The sequence below is a fragment of the Rhamphochromis longiceps genome, linkage group LG9 (genome assembly GCF_057381845.1).
Source record: "Rhamphochromis longiceps isolate RC_006_pf linkage group LG9, R_longiceps_female_GT1.1, whole genome shotgun sequence".
Taxonomy (NCBI): domain Eukaryota; kingdom Metazoa; phylum Chordata; class Actinopteri; order Cichliformes; family Cichlidae; genus Rhamphochromis; species Rhamphochromis longiceps.
In genome coordinates this window covers 8,636,254-8,657,429 of record NC_140565.1, presented here as the reverse complement: position 1 = coordinate 8,657,429, position 21,176 = coordinate 8,636,254, and the positions used below count along the sequence as shown (strand labels likewise).

At 44.9% G+C, this 21,176-nt stretch overlaps 1 protein-coding gene across 4 annotated transcripts in view; it reads left to right on the top strand.

The window, feature by feature from the left end:
* Positions 1-21,176, top strand: part of nrp1a (neuropilin 1a) — a 63,713-nt gene that overhangs the window by 2,326 nt on the left and 40,211 nt on the right. For 3 of the 4 annotated variants that reach the window (XM_085418155.1, XM_085418153.1, XM_085418154.1), the window contains 2 exons: positions 1,159-1,333; positions 18,545-18,726. In XM_085418155.1, the coding sequence (XP_085274281.1) occupies positions 1,159-1,333; positions 18,545-18,726 (357 nt within the window). Of the gene's footprint in view, positions 1-1,158; positions 1,334-18,544; positions 18,727-18,901; positions 19,102-21,176 lie in introns of those variants that run through there. The other variant, XM_085418156.1, reaches the window with a different exon arrangement.

The window sequence follows — 21,176 nt, the reverse complement described above, 5'->3', positions numbered from 1 at the left end:
TCACAAGGCGCTCACCTGCTCATTCTACCAACGCCTAAAGAAAACCCCTCTGATATTATTTCCACACAGACTTAGTAAAGTGACTTCACTGACACTTATCTGTAGCCTTCGTTAAAACCGTTTTTACTGCTATATGATTTCACTTGTATTTATGGGATCTCTTTGATATTCCTGTTGTCCAGCGCGTTAGGGTTGTTACCTTGTTTCCGTTCAAATATTTTCTACCAAATTCCATTAAAATACTCCTGAATACTTGCTTTCTTTGCAGATATTTTTTAAAAGACTTAATTCCAACAATTAAGCAGTTTTTAAACCAATTCAACTACTTTTTTTAGGGCACCCGGGTTCTTGTGCTCCTGGTAAAGAATTTCTAAGTCAGGATGAAGTTCAAAAAGTCAGCCCAAACGCTCGGCTTGCACAACTTTCCCGGTTTCTATTCTCGGAGGTTCTGTTTCACTTCAGCTTTTATTTTCCGCTGTGATAGACTTCGGAGGGGGAATGCGTTAGGAAAGCACACATGAGCTTTTATAACACAGAAATAAAAGCAAAAGGAACTTTGTTTTTTAACGAGGGGGTACTTTTATATGCAAGATTAAAGGAGAATGACTGCAAATAATAAAAATAAATAAACAGTAAATAATAAAAGGGCGTCTTCTTGTTCGGTCCTTTGTGTTATATGGATCAGTCAGCAAAGGCTTATCATTTTCCCCTCGTAATGTGTGGCAGTGTAATTTAAGCGTGTGCATGTCACAGCATGAAATTAACGACTAAGTGAATTTCACTCGCTCGTTACTGATAATTTTCCATCACTGCGTTATTCTGCTGTTGACTAACCCTCACTGCAGAGTCGCAATCTGGTAAAAGATGATCATTTTTTCCACTCTACAGATAGATAAGCATGTTTGCAACATCTCGCAGAGCAGCGGTCTGGTTTTGTGGAACAACATTTTCGCTCCACGCTTACACCAAAACGTTATTTATAAGAAGAAGATGATTTGTCTACAGTGTGTTGTGTGTGAAAGAAATGGTCTTGTAAAGCTCGCTGTAGTAGTCCAAACTATTGTGTCTCTCTGAGCTGCCAGTGATGTATCACTCTCGTTTGTTTCCGTATCCTTTAAGAACTTTTCTCTTTTATTTTCTCTCCCCTCCCCGCTCCAGATAAATGTGGAGGCAACATCAGAATCTCAACCGCCAACTACCTCACTTCGCCCGGATACCCCACGTCTTATCCCCCTTCTCAGAGATGCGTGTGGGTGATCTCGGCGCCTGGTCCTCACCAGCGGATCCTCATCAACTTCAATCCGCATTTTGATCTGGAGGACAGGGAGTGCAAGTACGTGCACCGCGCTTCTTCTCTATGAAAAACACATGTGCAAATACAAACGCTCGTTCATTCAGGCAGATTTTGTCCCCGGGGGCCCCAATTTGATCGAAAGATAGGGAATTAAAAAAAAAAAAACAGTGAGACCTCTGCCAAAAACAGTAAATGTGTGCTTTCATTCTGTTGGCGGTGGAAGAAGCACCTACAGATTTATGTTTATTTATATTTGATGTACAGGCACTGTTACAGTGCTGTCTATAACGCCAGTCTGAATCCCACTCCTCCTCTCCCCTCATGTCTATTGCTCATGAAACTGCGCCATCTAGTGTCGGAGGTGGGTTCAGTGAAAACTGTGTTATTGTAATCCAGGTCTGGCACTACATAGGGGAGTAGGAATGTCTCGCTCCTGCCATTTGGTTTTGGAATGTCCTTGATTTTCATCTTTGTGGAGTGAAGTCACCAGCATTTAATACTGATTTGAACTGCTGTGTTTCTGCAGAAGACAGAGCGAGGGGAAGGGGGAAGTGGAGGGGATTGAAGAGGCCAAAACCTCAGCAGAGGCATTTAATTGCGGCTACTTTCTGCACTGCATGAAAAAAAGAATGTCTATTAAAAGTGTCTGAGCAGTAAACCAGTGACTCGAAATCCAATTACTTTCTAAACAAAGAAAGAAAAAGAAGCGATTGCATTAAAAACAGCTTGTTTTAATTAGACAACCACTTTAATAAAGTCAGAACAAAGTGAAATTATCTGGCTGACATGGGATTTTTTAAAATTTACTTTCACTAGTGCCCCTCCACCTCACCCCAAACTTACTGAAAGCACTCTTTTAAGGTGGCGCTCTCAGCGACGGTTACTTACCGATCCTTATTTGACCTGTAAGCTGTGAGCTGTTGCATCCAGCAAAAAGGCTAAGCTGTTTTCAGATAGATAGTTTAAGCCGATGAAACCAGAGACAGACAGTAATGTGATGAGCCGGTGTCAGTGTGGGTGCCCTGAGGTGAGCCTTGCCTGGGCAGACTGCCTCAGTCTGATTGTGTGTGATGTGGTGTTTTGTGTGTATGTGTGTGTGTGTGTGTGTGTGCACGTGTGTCGGTGCCTCTGCCCTGTCTCTGTCTCAGCTGTTTGTTTACGCTGCAGGGCTCCAGAGAGTAGAGGGCTTTGCTGGATCCTGTTACTGTATCTGCGCTCCACCCAAAACCTGGACCCTACACTTTCTTTTGTGCTCCTTGAATTGGCCCCAGTGTATACGCTTGCAGGCTTCTTTTATTTATTTATTTATTTTAATCCCAGATTTAAATCCCACTTTAGCCTTTCTTTACTGCTGACAGGGGTTTAGTGCAGATGCTGGTGTCCTTTGGAGTGTGGGTGCTCCTTTGACACTTCTTTTGGGTTCGATTTCAGCACCAGGGAGGCCATTAAGCTGTCTGAGGTCCTTAGTTAGAAACTGAGAGTGAGGAAGGGACTGGAGTAGGAGTAGGGGCAGCAGTGACAATGCTTATGTTAATCAAATTAGTCAGGAATGAATTTCCTGTGTCTAAACACATGCAGCAAGGAGAATAGAGTTGCTGTGGGAGCAAGGAAGGTTTTTTTTTTTTGAAAGGAGGGAGGACATTGAGCTTAGTGAGCCACTGATGTGTCATTTGCAAATTAGCACTGCTCTTTCATTTAGCAGCCACAAATTTGGTGGTTTCCAGTTAACCGGTCGCTCATACATTTGTCAGCAAATGAATGTTGTGCAGTGGGTGTCAGGAGCGCCTCGTTGCTGCTTCTGATTTTCTTTTGCTTCTCATTACGTTTGAAGAAGACTCAGTCTGCAGTGGTTAGGAGGCTATAACCTGCTTGTCCTGAGGAGAAAGAAAAAATTAACAGATGACTTGAGTCATTCTCTGATTCATGTGGGCCTCACAGAGATTGCACCTGAAAATGGGGTCAGCCTAACCCACAGCTTTTTTCCTATTTTTAACCCGGTGTGCCGTTTCATTTTTAATGCTGTTAATGGAGTGGTTTTCATGGGACTTTGCTTCTACTTCGTAACATATTCTACACAGACACACACACACACACACACACACTCCACTCCACCCTCCTTAATTTCAAAACTATGGCACTGTGCAACGTGAAGGCTGATTGCTGGCCTAATAGCTGACATGGCAATGTCCATGGGTAACTTGATTATAAGTGAGGGAACATAAGTGACTCATGTATCTGCAGACAGTAGTTGGGTTGGGTGCGATTTGTGTTGAGCCATCAGAGCCCCTCTTGGAGCCCCACTCACCAAGTCAACCCTTTACATAATGGAAACTGATGAGAGCCCAGAATGGCTTCCTTATCTGATGGACCTGCAGAGTGGGTGGAGGTGGAGGCGGTGGGGTTACAATGCATGCTTCAGTGCACTGCCTTGCAATCTAATTAGTGGGCAAATGGAACACACATGCACCACATGTTCTCCAACATGGGTCTTATCAGCAAACTAAACAAGAAGCACTCAAAGTGGTGCTCCTGGAAAAGAAAAGAAAAACAGCCTTCCCTGTGAGTGGAGCCTGGCTGCCGTGCTGCTGCTGCTGTTGTTGCACGTGCTCGCTCCCCTTGACAGGTTTGTTTGGGGAAGTGCAGGGGCCTGTATCCTGCGAGCTGGAGGAGGAAAACACTTCATCACGGAGATAAGGCGACTAAGTGAGCCCTGCGATTCTGAATGCAGAACGTGTTTACCTTTCACGCACCGTTGTAGACTTTCACAGAGTGGAGTTTTTCATGGGGGCGGGGGTTGGGGGGAGCTGGAGCTGCCCTCACTTGCCTCACGCAGCTAATGAAGTTTGAGGCAAAGGCGCAGCCCGCATCAAGGCAAATATTTGAAGTCAATTCGATCTGAAAGTCGTCGGAATGAGCGAGCTTAGCCGGAGTGAAAAGCTGGAGTAAACAGATATGCTTTCGCTCCGCGCACCTATTCTCTCTCTTTATTCACGGTTATCTGATAAGGCCTGTCAGGCTCATCTGGCTCCACTAGCTCTGTCGTGGGGAGGTATAAGTGGAGATGGATCTAAAGAAGCGATGGGAAGGTTTTATATTTGATTAACAGACTCGTGTCATCATCATCATCATTATTATTATTATTTTGTGAGATTCAAGTAAATCTGGTGAATGTTTCTAGTTTTAAACTCATCTAAACCAAGACCTAGAAATATTTCATCTGAAGCTGGAGGCTGTTCTTTCCACCTCCTCCTCCTCCTACTTTCTTGCTGAGTCGAGGAGGGGAGCCAACTTTCTCGAGATATGATGTACTCCTGACAACATTATGAATCATTGATAGCATTGGATTTGCTGACCAAACCAAAAAAAAGCAAGAAAACAAACCCCCTCCAAAAAAGCTCTTCTGTCTTCAGCTCACTGAGAGCTCCCTTGCAGTTTGTAAGCTAGTCGAAGTCATGCTAGAACAGAGAGAGGGATAAAAACGAGAAGGAGACACAGCCTCCTCTTTCTTTGCCTTTCCCTGGTATTTTCCTGAGACCTTGCTGAAATTCCAACGTGCAGAGTAGCATGAGGAGGGGTTCAGATGACACGTATTACAGGATGGTACTAAGCGGAGGAGATATTCAAGGAATGCCTTCTCGAGCAGCTCTTTGTGCGTGAGATCGAAAACATCCCACCTCAACACAAAGTTCAAAAGTCATCGAGCTCCCCCTCAAATCTTCAGGTGCCTGTAAGCTTGGAAAAGTTTCCTTTTTTAATTATAATTTTCTCCTTTTTCTGTCCTTATGCCCCTTTGCTGCAGTCTCCTACTGAGTCCCCCCCAGCCCAGCCCACCCCTGACAACACACACACACACACACACACACACACACACACACACACACACACACACACACACACACACACACACACACAGAGCTGCTTGGCCTGCTGGGAAGACAAACATTCTCTGTTATGTCCCTTTTATAATAGGCATCCTACCCCTTGTGGCATGGGGACCAAGTCAGAGCTCCAGAGGTGACAGGAACTTGGGGAAGTGGGGGGTGGGGGTATTAACTGACCCTGTAACCATGGCTCTTTCTTTGTCATGTGGAATCCCACTAACTCCACTCAACATGGGCACAGTGTCCAACAAAGGTGACTGCCACCTGTTTCTAGGAAGTGAGAGTGGAGGACAGAAGGGGATTTAGGGACAAGATCCTCTTGGCCACTTTCCCTAATTCCCTTGTTACCATTCCAGCCTTAATAGCACACAGCAGCTACAGTATAAAGACCAGCAGAGCTTCACGGCTGGTGGTGGTGGGGGACAAGGGCTCCTCCCTTAATCTTAGCTGCTGCTTGCTTGTTTTGATTACCCACCTCACAATCACTCTGTAACTTATCTTGCAGCTGCAGGCGAGGCGCAAAAAATGGATGTGGCATATGCCAAGGCACAAGCCTGCACAGAGGGCCACTACATGAGAGGAATGCTTCTATTTTCTATACAAGTTGTACTATGATTTCCTCATTAAAAAACAAACAAACATAACATTTACTAGATTCGTACTTAATTCTGATGCTCACATGAAAATGGATGGAAAAAATACAAAGTTATCATAGCACGAAAAATCAAATCTTATGAGATCCAAAACACACATGCATTGCTTTTCCCCGCGTGGTCTCTGGAAGAGGGCTGCAACACCTTGAAACAACCAGCCCTTGTGTTGGTGCTTGAGTGTCGCAGTCCCTGAAGCTGTTCTGCTGTTTTTCCAGCATTGTTGCTTTCATTTTCCCCTGAGCACCAGTGTCTTTTGTGCAGGGAAAGACTTCAGTTAAGCAAATACAAAAAGTTAGTTAAAAAAAACAACAACAAAACGCTGCTCTGACACTACAGCTCATACGTGCAACAAGTGTTGCTTATTCTTCTCAAAACTGGCTGTGCAAGGTAACTGCAGGCAAAGGACCACAGGTGGACTGTTTGTTTAGTAGCCGTCAGAGGAAAATAATTAAAATGGGAAAAAAAAACAGGAATGCAACAGAAATGTTCTGTTGGCAGGTGGTGATGTGGTGGTGGCGGTGGTAACTCTGAAAGGAGGCGCTGTGATCCACAGTGCTGCCAGTTGGGTCTCTAAATTGACATGGATTATTAGAGATACTTACAGCCTGTTAGAGGGCATTTATTTCTGCTGTCACTCTGTTCTTTATGTGTGTTTTTTTTAAGTGCATGTCACTGAAGCATCCATGCTGGGGTGGGGTGGGGGTAGGGGAGGTCAAATTGGCACCGTGAAATCGGTGCTGCAAAATGGAGTGCGTAGGGCGACACCGCTTCTTTTAACTAGCGGCTTTGACAAAGGCAGCTCAAATTGTGCACCTGATATTCTCTGCAGCAACAGACTCCTACAGCTCATAACAATGGAAATCAAATCAGAGGCGAAATTACATTGAAACACTGCGCCTTAGGAAAAAAAAAAAAAAGCTTGTCAGCAGCATCTCAAAGAGCAGGCAATCCACTTTGAATGTGTCTTGTTTGGACTTCACTGTAATTATACGGAGCCTTATTTTGCCAGCAAGGATTCAAAAAAAGAACTTCCCCAGACGAGTGTTCTCGGTGCAAAAAACGCAACTCTTAATGAGGCAGGTGAGCCTTTAAAGCAAAAAACAAATGAAAGCCGCAGTTAATTAACAGGAGGGCAGAGCAGAACAGACAGCAGACAGAGATGTTGCATCAGAAAACCACTGACCTTCACTCTCATTACTCTCTTTCTTCCCCTTCTTCATCTCTCTTAAACATGGAGGGCTTACTCCCCAGCTAATGAGCGGGATTAAAGTAGGTCTGGGCACATGTGTGCTCGCACATGTATGCGTGTGCGAGCGAGTGAGAGTGACCGTGGGGTTCAGGGTCTTTTTTTTCATCCACCGGTGAAGTGTTTCACCTTGGCAGCAGCTTGGAAGGGCAGTCTGATTGAAAAGCTTTCTGGCCGTGGCATCTGCCATCCTCCCTGCTGCTCTGTCACCACGTTGATTCATGCACAACAACCTAACCACAACCGGGAGGTGAGCCACTCTGCCTCACAGCAGGAGGCAGGTCCACTTCACGGCAGAGGAGAAGGGGAGAAAGGAGGGATGAGGGAAGGAGGGAGGGAAGGGAAAGAGGGGGGGGGGGAAGGGAGACGACAAGCTCCGGGCTCATGAACAAACCTCCAGATTTCAAGTCAGCAGTCACATATCTGTGACAGCACAAAAGCATCAGCGTCTCACATGTCTGCCCGTTTTGTTTGTCATCTCAGTGTGGGAGTGAGCTCCTTGTGTTTGCCAGGGTCTACTATCCCTAAGCTGCTCCTGGCACACTGCTCAGCTCTTTCTTTCTTCTTTCCAACCCAGTACAAGCTTCCCCTATATGGAAGTTTCTTGTGGAGTGGAGCTGCGGCCCACACAGCTTAGATATGTCAGCCTTATGCTTTTTTTTCAACCTCTTTATCCAAAACAGATTGTAAGAAAAAAAGGGAGCCGAATAGAGCGACTCCTGATTACAGGAGAACATTTGGTAATCTCGGCTCTCTACATCTATTAACTGTAAGAAAATGTAAGAAAAAGAGGAGAAAAGGAAGGAGAGGAGGCCCTTTAGTTGAATAGACGAGGGACTTCTAGACGCTTTAATGCTGCGTGGCCGGGCTTGTCAGACACGTTTCACTCAGTGGTCTAACCTTGAAAGGGGGCCCGTGATTTTGATTGATGTGGCCTGCTCAGCTTGTTTGTTGTCCTAACGCCACGGTGCGTACAGATCCACAAGGAGCAGCAGGTGGGAGGGGGTGGTCTCGGCGACCACAGGGCTCTCTATTCAGACAATCAAGCCAAAGTCTCCAGAGGGGGTTCTCTTAAGGTAAAGTTTGTTTGCAGTGGGTGAGAGGGTAGGTAGGTAGGTAGGTAGGAAATAGGAAGCCAAGGGCCCCCAGATAGATCCCTGGGGTCATTTTCGGTCACTGTGTTTGCGCCACAGCGGGTTGTTGGCTCTCTGGTGGTTCTTCACCACTCAACTCAGCGTGATTCGGCGAGGGCAGCAAGCAGACAGTGATTGATGGGGCGGTACCCCACTGCTCCCTGATTGAGTTAGAGCCACTCACAAGCCCTCGCTTTGTTTGCTCTTTGCTTGATCTCCCCTCACTAAATTGGCAAGAGTAGTTGTGGTCTTTCTTTCTTTTTTTTATTATGACCACTATTACATTTTTTTCCTCACAAGTGTATTTCTTTTGTTAGCTGGTGGTAATTGTAAAAACGGCCTTTATATCTGGCCTAGCAGCAATCATTTGTGGTGTTATCTCAGTAGGGTAGCACTATAAGTAATATAAGTAGCTGGGGTGTCTGGCGCCAGCATGACCCTCGCTCATGAGGGGATAACCAACCAGGAGGCCCCTCTCTTATACGTATGTCTATCACCCGCAGGCTTTACCAGAAAGCAGGGGGAAATAATGCAGCTAATCCAGCTCGACGGTAACGTTCAATTGTCAGGCAAGTAAATGGAGGACTCACCTTGCCCTCCAAATGTTGGCAGAAGCTGGCCGGTCATCAGCACTTAAATCAGCTCTGCAATGCCAAGAATTCAGCCTCTCTGCCCATCGCCACGTAAGAGATGCACTGCTTGGCGTGTGGCCCTCACAGCACGGCCCGGTTGGCTTTCAGAGTGCTGCATCGTTGGAAAATCTGACTTCTTTGCACAATCTGGGAACAATGCAGTTGTCAAAGTGAAATAAAGTACGAGGATTTAAACATTAGCTTTTCCATCCAAGGGCTGGTTTACATTAAAAGGAAACTGCCCCGAATCTGGCATCGCCTGATCTCCTCACTGTGCAAACATATGTCCCAACCGTAGAAACACTTCCCTCATTTATTTTCTTCCTCTTCTCACTTCCTTCCTCTTCCTGTTAACATTCAGAAATTCAGGTTGTGCTGTCTCGAGTCTGAGGTCAGGTGTAGTTTGTTCTTTTTTTAATCGGTCACTCATACCGAAGAGGACACAGTCCCAGTCCTCCACGGGGGAGGGGGAATGTTCACATGTTCACAGTTCTGTCCTGCTCCCAGCCAAGTGACTAGATGTCCAGCCAGATGACCGGGTCATGAAGTACCCTGCCCAGACTGCTCTCTGACCCACTCCAGGGAGGACAGAGAATGGGAAGAGGAGGGAGATTGTCAGTGGGGATGGATGGGCTATTTAATTGAATAATTCCCGGTGCAGTTATTATTACCATTGCCCTCAAGCATCCTAAGCATTGCTGAGCCATGTGTAAGAACTCACGCCACTGACCTTTTTACTGGATTCGTGCTGGCACCTGTATCAGCTGTTTGCATGCTTTGCTTTTCTCTTTTCTGGCTTGTCCTCCACTCCCTCTATCACCAACTGAACTTCTCTATCTCCCCTCAGCTGTTTCCTCTTAACACAACCAACACCTTCACCCCACCCACGCCGCACTCTTTCTCCCCTTCCTGTCCATTGTGGAGAGGCAAGAGAGTTTTGAACAGCACCCGAAGGCTTTACCTCTAGCTGACCTCAAACTCAGCTCCCCTCCTCCCTTCCTTTCCTCCTTTTTTTAACTCTCCTTGTCAGGTTCCTCCTGCCTCTTCTTTGAAAGCAGCATGCTCATTACTCGACAGGGAGCGCTGCTATAAGCAGATAGATGATTACCTCTGTAGATGCTGCTGGATGTTGGTTCTGCTTCTGTTTTTTTCTTGTCAGGCCATAAAAGCTGAAGCAAAGAAGAGCTCACATAGCTGATTTTTGTCCTATGTGAAGTTCAGTGGGTCACTAGCACAAAGTTGTTTACAATTATCTCCTTCTTTTTTTGAATGCTCTTCTTTTCACATGGTTCCAGCAAGCCTGACCCCAATCATGTACTGTACATCCTACACATCCAGTCATGAACAGGATATCTAGTAATACTTTGTCCTCTAACAAGCACCCTAACCCATACCCCAAACCACACACACACACACACACACACACACACACACACACACACACACACACACACACACACACACACACACACACACACACACACAAATGCACACACCCTTTTGCGACATGAATAAACAGGATATTGTTCTTTGACCCTTCGGATCAGTGTCATGGTTATAGTCTCTCCTGCATTGTGCAAACACCAGTGTCAGTCATTAGAAAGTCATATTCTGAGTAGCGGTGTACCACCATACCACGTACCACTCTCAAAAGGTATGTTTTTAATTCAAAGTGTTTGTCCATAACTGTACTTAGTTAGCTACAAGCACAATGACACAAGATAAGAAACAAATGATCGCAAGGGTGTAGTCATTTTTAGCATTGTTAGATCAGACGGAATCGGGCATTTTTCATTGTGTCTGCATGAAATTTTTCAACACAAGCAGAGGCGTACAGTCTTGGGATTTTCCAAGCATGCTTACAACAATGAAGTGTTTTGCATATTGAAACATTCATATGCAATAAACGGCATGTTTCCGTGTTTCAAGCGCATTGAACCGCGAGTCTTTGTGCTCTTAAATTAAATTGTGTTTAGAGATGATTCGAATACCCACACTTGAACAACATATTTGACCCCTGCTTATAGCCATATAAAGAGATGAAATGTTAAACCAGCATATATCCTGTCAGCTGAGGGTTATGGATTTTCGAGTCTTCATTACAGGTTCAAATAAAGGGCCCATTTGCTCCCTCCTTCCCAGCAGGGTGCACGTGTACTTATGTCACCGAGGTGCTCCGTGGGGTAGAGCAGGAGACAAGAAGAAGGGCAGGGATAGCACACTTAAAAAAAGACAGTATCCAAGTCGGCCCTGCTGTGCCACATCACCCCTTTCTCCCGATGCCCTGTTATTTTTACCCTTGACTTCTCATTGTTGTAACAGCGGCGTATCATCTGAGCCGTGCCACAGACCCCTGTGGAGGACTCTCTCCTCGCTCACCTCTGCCTGCCCCTCTCTCATGTGTAATCAGAGATCCTCTCAAATGTCAAGGTGGGACAAATGGGAGTCATTCCCCCCTGTAATGGCCCCAGAAATGGACTGGAGTGCTCCTCTCCCCTCTCTCACTCGGTCTTTCTCTCTGCTATCTTTAAGAAATCACACACCTTTTTCATCCTTTGTATTTTTTTTTTTGGTTGCTCTCTTTTCATACTTAAAAAAAAAATGTTATACTAATTTCCTGCCGGCCTTTTTTGGTTCCTTTGTAAATGATATCACACAGTTTCTAACTGTGTTTTGTCCATGTTAAACCTTTTCAGGAGCCGGTGTATCGCTGACATAGTTCTTCATAATAGCTCCAAGTCAAGCTGACTACATAATAAGGCCGTAACAGATATAGCTACTTTACTTCCAAGAAATGTTTCAAGAAATTACCCCAAAGGCTTGGTCGCTTCATTTGGAAACGCATACATTCAGCGTGCGAACGCTCCGATCTGCACTCAGAAGCATGTATGCTGTATTTGCTGTATGCAAAACAGATTCATTTCCCAAGCATACTAAGTGGGGGGGGGGGGTTGTGCTAAATGTGTGTTCCCATTTTGCCATGGGCAGTTTTCTAATTGATTGTAGTTACTCATTCCCACAATATTCATTATAACAAAATGTGTACTATGAAAGGAAATATTGGCAGCACCGCTCACAGCATTATTGCATCCTGATAAAAAATGTAACATTTAAAAAAAGTTTCATTTTTATTGAGAATATTTGAAAATAGTTGAGTTATATGTGGGAAAAAGCCCAGCTCATTCTTATTTTAATACTTTACTTAAGGGAAAGTCATCAGGGTTTTGTTTTTTTTTTTTGCATTTCATCCACATTTTTCTTCTCATTGAGTTGTCTTGGAGCAGGACTTAACTTTCAGATGCATTAAAACCAAATCTTGTTGAGTGCATTACTTAAAAAGAACCACCTGTTTTACTTTTGGTTCAATAATACCTTAAAAGGCCTAAACCTCCAAATTAGCAGTATCACACTAGTACAAGGAACTACAAGGTAACTACTGACAGATAGTCAGTAGTTATGACCGTTTGGTCATGCTTCATTGCTCCAGTAAGGGAATAAAGTCCAAGTGTGTCCATGGAGAATTACTGGAAATATGCACAACTCTGTTTTGGCCTTGAAGGCACGTCAGTGGCTCATAGGAGCAGAAAGCGAATCAGCTGAACATACTTCCCCAGGGTTCAAAGTGCAGTGGGCCTCACTTGTGAGGTGAGCACAGGCAATTCAGACAGCCTGCTAACAGTGGGAGCTTTTGTGGTCAGTTTTATTTCCCCCACTTGTTTCTTGTCTCCTCCCATCATCCCTTAAGTTCACATTAGTGTGAGCCTGCTCTGTGCTAAGCGGGGAAGGAGCCCCCCCGGGGGCAGAAATCTCCCTCCTGTCAGTCTGGGTGCTCATATTTCTGAATAAGGGATTATTGTGCTTGTTGCAGAAGGGGTGGGGAGGTGGGGATGTGCAATAATTGAGTCTAAACAGCCAAATTCATTAATTTGATTGTTGGCGATGGCAGATCTCTCGACAGTGTAATTAGGAGAGCTAATGGATGGAATCATGCTAAATCCATCAATGCTAATGATAATTGCAGTTTAGGAAAGCGAATATGCTTACGAACGTGTGGCCAGGGCCGCTGCAAAATCCGAAACAGCTACAGCGTCTAAAAATACGTCTAACCGTGTGGGGGTGACACCCAGAGAGGCCCATTGATGGTTGCAGCTGGGCCATCTGGGTGGGGAATATCCAACTTTTCATCCATCTTTTTTATCTCCATCCATCTATACAGAAGCATGGTTGGCGAGTTAACCAATCATGCCCTCCGCCCCTCGCAAGTGAGAACCACTTCTGAAGCCGTCGGCCCTGATTGGCTGGTGGTTTATTCCACTGGGTGTGCTGGCATGCTCCAAGAACCTAAACTCGTGCAATAATTTTCTGTGGTTTGAGAAGTTAAGATTAGCTTAAAACAACCCCGTGGTTTTTTATTTTTTTCCTGTTTAAATAATTAGATATCTCCCTCCAATCGAAATCTTGAAGTCAGAAAGTTCATTAAGGTTAATGTTTTGAGCTGCGAACATTAAGACGTAAGCTTCATTTACGGCCTCATTCTTTCTTCCTTACTTCCTTACAAGCTGACACAAGGGTCATTAAAGCTGGACTGGTGCCCAAGGAAAAATGGAACCTGTTATTCTAGGCTTAGGTTAATGAATGTCACATGCAATGGGGATGCAGTGAGGGATGGAAAGTGGAGAACGACAGATCATTTTATTTGAGCGAGGCATGTCCCGCCCCCAGGCTCGGAAAAAGTAACTCAGAGATCAACTGATCTTTGCCCTCCCCCGCTCACTTATTCAAACCTTAACAATGTTTTACCAAAACCCCAAGTGGCAGTTTGTTCGACAAGTCTCATTAATACATTGAGTCCCTGGGCCTGGAATTTTCTGACAGCCTACAACAAGGTCAGTTTTCCTGTTAAGTCTCCCCGGGTCCTGCAGAGCCGTCCCAGGTCTGCTTTTTAGCCAGTTCCACTTATGTTCCCCAGAGCTGTTTTTACATGTTATAGGTGACATGTTTTCATGTCAGCTTGCAGACAGAGAAATGCTTGAGAAAGGAGGTCAGGCATTTGTTCTTTATGCAGTTGAAGCAAGGGGCGATAGCAAAGAAAGAGCTCTTGTTCTGAGGGGGGGTTCCCGCAACAAGCATGAGCTTATAAATGGTCTGATTAAGAAATCTAACCAATTGTGTGAGCCTTATACAGTCTGTCATAGTGTTATTGCATTGCCTTAGATTGCATTGCTTTTGTAGAACCATATCAAGCAGACATTTATAGAGGGAGGACAGATTATTTCCATGGGAAAGCTTCAGGCAATATAACTGTTATATTGTTAGGCCGGTGGTTTGTCGCCTTCTCTTTAGCTTTGTGAGGAGGGCTAATGTTCTCGTTTGACACTAGCGGATTGCTTTCTCTCTGTGCCTGAAGAAAGAAGGCAGGCTAATATATTTGAGTCGGTGAAGCGAAGGTCGTTGAGAATTACATTGCCCCCCTACCACCACCACCTCCGCACCCACCCACCGCTTCTTTCCCTCTCTTTTTTCCTTTAATTTCCCCACTGGATTGGCAAACCGTTTTCACTATTAGCACTGTGGTAGGCAGCTAACTGTGTGTGTGTGTAATTATCTGTGTGTGTTGTGGTGTGCTAGCAGGCCCACCCAGGCCCAAAGCAGACTAGACAGATAAATAGGTGCACAGCTCAACTAGATTGCATTGTCATGGGGAATAACAACAAGAGCAGCAGTGATGCAGCATAAAAGGTCATCGCAAAGGCTCCTGGGAGGAGGAATCTGGGTTTAGCTCGACAGGTCAGTGGGACGCAGACAAGCGGCAAACCCCCCAAAACTATGGGGAGGTTTATAAGTAGGCCATGTTCATGTGCTGCCTTTAATATCTAAAATCAAAGTTGTTAACTGTCCTCTGTCCCCCCCCCCCCCTCAGGATTCTTAGCCCCTAGAGGTGAGCACCCACAGGTGTTTAGAGTAGCAGATTAGAGCTGCATTTAACACAGCTGGCAACAGGAGTGACTTCTGAAGGCGTCAAAGTGCTCGGCCAAGCGTTTCCCGTAATGTCTTCCAGATGATAAGGGCCCGGATGGATTCTCTGTTAGAGAAGCGGAGCATGTAGGACCCGGTGGCGCAGAACCGCTGGAGTTCTGGCTGATGCACCAGTCATTTAGGAACAAATAGAGACATTTTGGAGTAGGAGGTCTCCTCTCGCGTTCTCTTCCACAGCGAGGACCCCCCGGGGCGTGTTCTCTCTTCCATCTGCAGTCTCGCTCCCGCTGCGCCGTCTTCACGAGGGCCATCCAAGCTGATGATGATGATGTGCCAGGGTGGAAATGCAGTAAACAGCTTTTCTCGGTGTGATCGGAATCAAAATAGAAGTCCAAAACAAGCTTTTTCCTCTCTTTGCTTGGAGGGGTGAGAAGGCAGTCTGTGAGGGCTGATGAGATGAAAACATTAGTTAGTTAGTTGTCTAGCTTCTTTTCACACGCCTAATGCTGAGCTTGCACACGTGTGTGTGTGTGTGTGTGTGTGTGTGTGTGTGTGTGTGTGTGTGTGTGTGTGTGTGTGTGTGTGTGTGTGTGTGTGTGTATGCGTGTGCATGCATGCATGCATGCAAACACAGAAACTCAATCAGTTGCAGAAAATCGGCTGTACTGCAGCTTGCTCTTCTTTCGTTCTTCATCGCAGTGATGCATCTCTGCATCAATTTTTTAGGCATCTGGCAATGCTCAGCTTTTGGCAGTTGTGGGGGAGGGAGGTGGGGGGGGGATAGCTGCAGAGACAGAGGCTCTGAGGTGAATTATAAGTCTGCTGATAGAACAGAGCAGGGCCATGGGAAGATTGATGTTCTCTTTTGTGAGCTGGGAACCAAGAGGAGAGGACAGGAGAGTAGAGGAGAGAAGAAATTGATTGTGTGTAGACTCGAAACAAAGTGGGAAGAAATCTTATTGTTGCAGCTTTCTGTCAAGAGTTAAACTCAAATGAAGAAAATGCCTATGCCAGTAAGACTTTTGAAAATAAACTCTGTTTTCTCAGGTGACTCAATCAGTTTAGAATCTATTCAGTTTTATTCATATAGTGCCAAATCAGTCACCTCAAGGTGCTTTATTTTGTAAGGCAAAGACAACAGTACAGAGAAAACCCCATCAATCAGTTGACCCCTTACAAGCAAGCACTTGGTGACAATGGGAAGGAAAAACTCCCTTTAACAGGAAGCAACGTTCAGCAGAACCACGCTAAGGGAGGGGCAGCCATGTGCCAACCTCTCTGGACCACACCCATCCTCAGAAATATTATAGAGCCACAGGGTGTTATAAATACAATACATATCAAAAATACATGAAGTGAACCCAATCTTTTCAGTCAGATTTTGATGGCAGTTGTAATGCAGTGACGTCGCCTGTGTGTGGGGTCATTCTGAAAAAAGATTTCGAGTGTAAACATCTGGCTATCCAAGGCTGTTGGCAGGCAGACAGCTGCTTTCTTGGTATCAAACCTTTAACCTGACACGCTAAAGACTTAAAGCAGCGGTCCCCAACCCCCGGGCCGGGCCGCGAGAGTGAGACTCGGGTGTGAAATGTATGGTTTTCAGGGTTTTTATCAGTTTTTAGCGTTATTTTGTTATCATTTTTTTTTCGTTAACTCGGTTTTCCTGGGTCTTTTCACGTTTGTTTTGAATAGATCTTCTTTTTTTTCTGTACCGGTACTAGCTTTATTTTGTTGTATTTATCCGCGACCTGGTCCGTGAAAATATTGTCGGGCACAAACCGGTCCGTGGCGCAAAAAAGGTTGGGGACCGCTGATTTAAAGGAAAGAAGAAGAACAAGGCTCAGTGTGTCTTGACAGCTCCATATCACCCCAGATCACCCCATCTGAGCCGAAAGACAAGTGAAGCCATCCATCCACCGCGCTGCCTCAGGAGACCTAATTTGTAGCGCTGACACTTCTGTCCAGCTCCACAGTTAGTTACCCTCTGTCCTCGCCTCTCACATGCCAGTCCCTCTTGCTCGCCTTAATGTTTTGCATATGAAAACCCGGCGGGCACTCCCCTTCCCACTTAATCCCAAACCACCGCTGGTAATTCAATTCCTGTTTTACAAAAACATTTTTAAAAATTTGAGGCAGGTGAAGTAAACCATTTAGCAGAAAAAGGTGTCAAAGGGTACATGTTGATACATGTGAGGTCTCACCTGAGGGATTTGGTCCACCCTCGCCATCATTCAAAGTGTAAATCGCCTTTTTGTGTAAAATCCCACGCATTAAGGGAGTTTGGAATCACTAAGGAGCCCTGGTGTTTTGACAGTAATTTGGGAATCAAGGAAAACTATGAAAAGAGTTCCTGCTCGCCAGAAGGCACATATTTTCTTCTAAGGAGACAGACAGAGCATGTGCACGACTGATTGTGACCACACACTCGCTGCGCCTTGCACACACATATATCAATTTTTTTGTTTTATTTTAAATGTACTATGTGTGAATTATATTTTATTCGTCTGGTTCCTGATTAAGATGGAGGAACTGTGCCACAGGCCCTTGTGGTTTGGGTATGGATATCCACAGTAAGTGGCCTGGAGAGCGGAAAACTTGGCAGGATATTCGTGTTCTGGGCAATTAGGAATGTTGGAAACCTGAACTGAAATCTGCTTTTGGAGGAGCACTCAATCTGTCACTCACAGTCAAAACACAGCACGGAAAACTCATCCCTGCACATCGTTCAAACTTGCACACACACACACACACACACACACACACACACACACACACACACACACACACACACACACACACACACACACACACACAAACACATATATGCAGGCACTAGAGTGAAAACCGCAACTCAAATGCTTTTAATGTACACCTTTAACAAGTGCCTGAAAATACTCGCACCCACAGATAACCAGGGGCTAGTTAGACCACCCCCGATTGCCAAGCACTCTGATTTCTCCTCTACCAACTTAAGTTTCACATGCTAGAATCTGTGTGTGTGTGTGTGTGTGTGTGTGTGTGTGTGTGTGTGTGTGTGTGTGTGTGTGTCCTATTTCAAAGCTGTTTTCCTCTTCGACTCCTAAACTCTGCGCTGACTCAATTAAGTGGCTGCTCCCTTCAATAGCCGTGGGTCTGAAATTCCATTTGAATGTGATGTTCAAGTGTGTGTACATGTGTGTGTCTCTCTGAGTGTGTGTGTTTTAATAGCTTTAGCACCTGCTCGTTCTATACACCAATCTAAGCCAAAGGCCAAAATATAATTACGTTGGAGTCCCGTTTTATTCTGTTATAGAACAGGCTCACTGTGGCTGTTATCCTGTGGTTAAACAGCAGATAGACAACTGTTCAGCTCAAGTTCACCAGTTAAAGCAGTTACATAAATCTGACCCCGGTGCTGCTGGGAGCAGAAAAACCTCTGCAGTGTGTGCGCGCGTTTGTGTGTGTGTGTGTGCTCATTGAACACCGATATAATGAAAGCAAACTCTGCCCACCTGTTCTCCGAGTTTTAACCTGAGACCTCATTAGCACACAGTGTGTTATTTCCACTACATAACCTGCACAGTATGTTGTGTTGCTCTGTGGTCCTCTGAGAATGTGTGCACATGCACATAATAGCAGTAATAGTCTGATTTTCAACCTTATTACCTAAACACTAGACTCAAAAAAGAATATGATTCATATACAACATTGTGGGACTGACACTCCCGCCCTTGTGTCCTCTCTGTTCAGATATGACTATGTGGAGGTACGAGATGGCACCGATGAGAGCGGTCAGTTGGTGGGGAAGTACTGTGGAAAGATTGCCCCTTCTCCAGTCGTCTCTTCTGGAAACCAGCTTTTCATCAAATTTGTGTCCGACTACGAGACCCACGGAGCAGGCTTCTCTATCCGATACGAGATCTTCAAGACAGGTAGGTGACAGTTATCTTTTGCACAATAGCAATATTTTTCACATTCATCCATCCATCCATTCGCTTATCCTTTTCAGGGTCGCGGGGGGCGCTGGAGCCTATCCCAGCTGTCATAGGGCGAAAGGCGGGGTACACCCTGGACAGGTCGCCAGTCTGTCGCAGGGCTAACACATAGGGACAGACAACCATTCACACTCACACCTAGTGGCAATTTGGATTATCCAATTAACCTATCCCCACAAGCTGCATGTCTTTGGACGGTGGGAGGAAGCCGGAGTACCCGGAGAGAACCCACGCAAACACGGGGAGAACATGCAAACTCCACACAGAAAGACCCCGGCCTGATGGTGGAATTGAACTCAGGACCTTCTTGCTGTGAGGCAACAGTGCTAACCACAGTGCCACCGTGCTGCCCTTTTCACATTCATGTTAAAAATATATTTATCTTGTATTCTACATTTAAAAATTGCTATCTTGCATATTTTACATCAGCAATATCAAATTGTGCATGCTGTTATTCAAGGATGGAGGAAATCATTTCTCCTTTGTTCTTTTTAACAAAAAGAAAAGGGGATGCTGCAGAGTAACAAACAGAAATGCAACTGACAAAACTTACCTCAAAGCAAATTTAGTAGCTCTTCTTGAACACAGACTGTATATTAAAGATTTACAGAGCTGCTGTGATGTCACCAGTTGTATTGTTTGCTTGTTTTTTGGAGCCAGAAGGGGCCATTTTTCAGTGAGTTATTATTACCAAATATTAGCTAGCTTAGTTAGCACCTTTCTGGGAATTTAACTCACTGAAATTCCTCTTGGACGATTTGTTAGTACAATAATGAAACCATAGGCAATATCACTTGTCACATAATTGCGCACAAAATTCTCCAAAAGACGATTAACAGCACAAAAACTGTCAAGGGGCCTCGTTCTGTGGATTCAATTAGCTGAGGTAATACCTCACTAGACAGCTAGCAGTTATAACCACTGCTGTTATAACCACGGGATCGTGGCTCAAAGAGTTGGCAGTTCATCTTGTAACCGGAAGGTTGCCGGTTCGAGACCCGACTCGGACTGTCGCGGTCGTTGTGTCCTTGGGCAAGACACTTCACCTACCGACTACTGGTGATGGCTAGAGGGGCCGATGGCACGATATGGCAGCCTCGCTTCTGTCAGTCTGCCCCAGGGCAGCTGCGGCTACAACTGTAGCTTGCCTCCGCCAGTGTGTGAATGTGAGAGTGAATGAATAGTGGAATTGTACAGCGCTTTGAGGGCCCCGAAAAGCACGATATAATAATGCAATCCATTATTATTATTACACCTGTCACTTGAACTGCAGATGTTCTCAATCATACAGTGCTTTAAGCCCTGAAACATTTTAAATGGATGGGTAAGAAAAAAAAAACAACGTCCACCCTTGTTAATCATAAACTTTGCATTAGAGATCCAAAATGTTTTTTGGCTGTTGACATGCCTATTTCTTCTCTTACCTTTGAGATTTTATCACTGATGTATGAGGCTCGCTTTTTGAAGACAACCTCAAGTGGCCATTATTGGAACTGCAGTTTGAAGCACTTTTTGCATCAGCTGTGGTTCGCTAAACCATTGGAAACTTAGTTGCCCGGAATTCAAAGTTGTGTTTTCCTCCTTTTTCGAGCAAGCTTACTCTGTGATGATCTTTCTTTTGTTCTTATTTGCATTGGTATTACATTTAAAATGTCTGAGCTGACACCTTAAAGTAATTGTTGACATCTTGCTTTAAGTTGAGGGAACGCTGTCCCAGTCCCCTAATTTGTCAAATCTATCAAACGCGGTGCAACACGCTATAAAAGCTGGAGGAATAATTCTGATAATGAAGCAAGAAAGAGCCCCTCCATCTAATTTCATGGTTTGTTTGTGATTTAGTCAAGGCATTAGAGCATCAAATTATGCAAATGCAATATGGCAAGCAATATGCTTCATTCAAAACCAATGAATCATAGTCCCATATGTTCCATAATTGTAGCAGTTTTCATCTGGTGTGAATTATTAGACAATAAGCATGGGCATAATTTTCTAAGCGCTGATTTAACAAATGTTGTTTCAAGTGTTGGTTTATTGTCAGATGGCAATCCACAGCAAGGGTATGAACCAGCTATTATAACCTCTGATGTGCTAGTTGTGGAGAAAATTATTTCAATCCACTTAGCAGGGCTCTAGCTGAGGAAACACTTTCAGCACCACAGTAGTATGCAGTTAGTCATGTTCCTCCCTTAATACTTAAAAATAGGACCTCTGGGTAATTTTAGGTGAGAGCCCAGTATGTTAAATCAAAAATATTATCAGGGGATGTCTGTCTTATCAGACCGAAGCATAGCAAGAAAGAGAATTTCCTGTTGGGTTGCTGCCTTCCTTTGTTTAGACTGGAAGAAGGCAGAGGAGAACAGCATATCTAGAGAGTGAGTAGTGGCCAG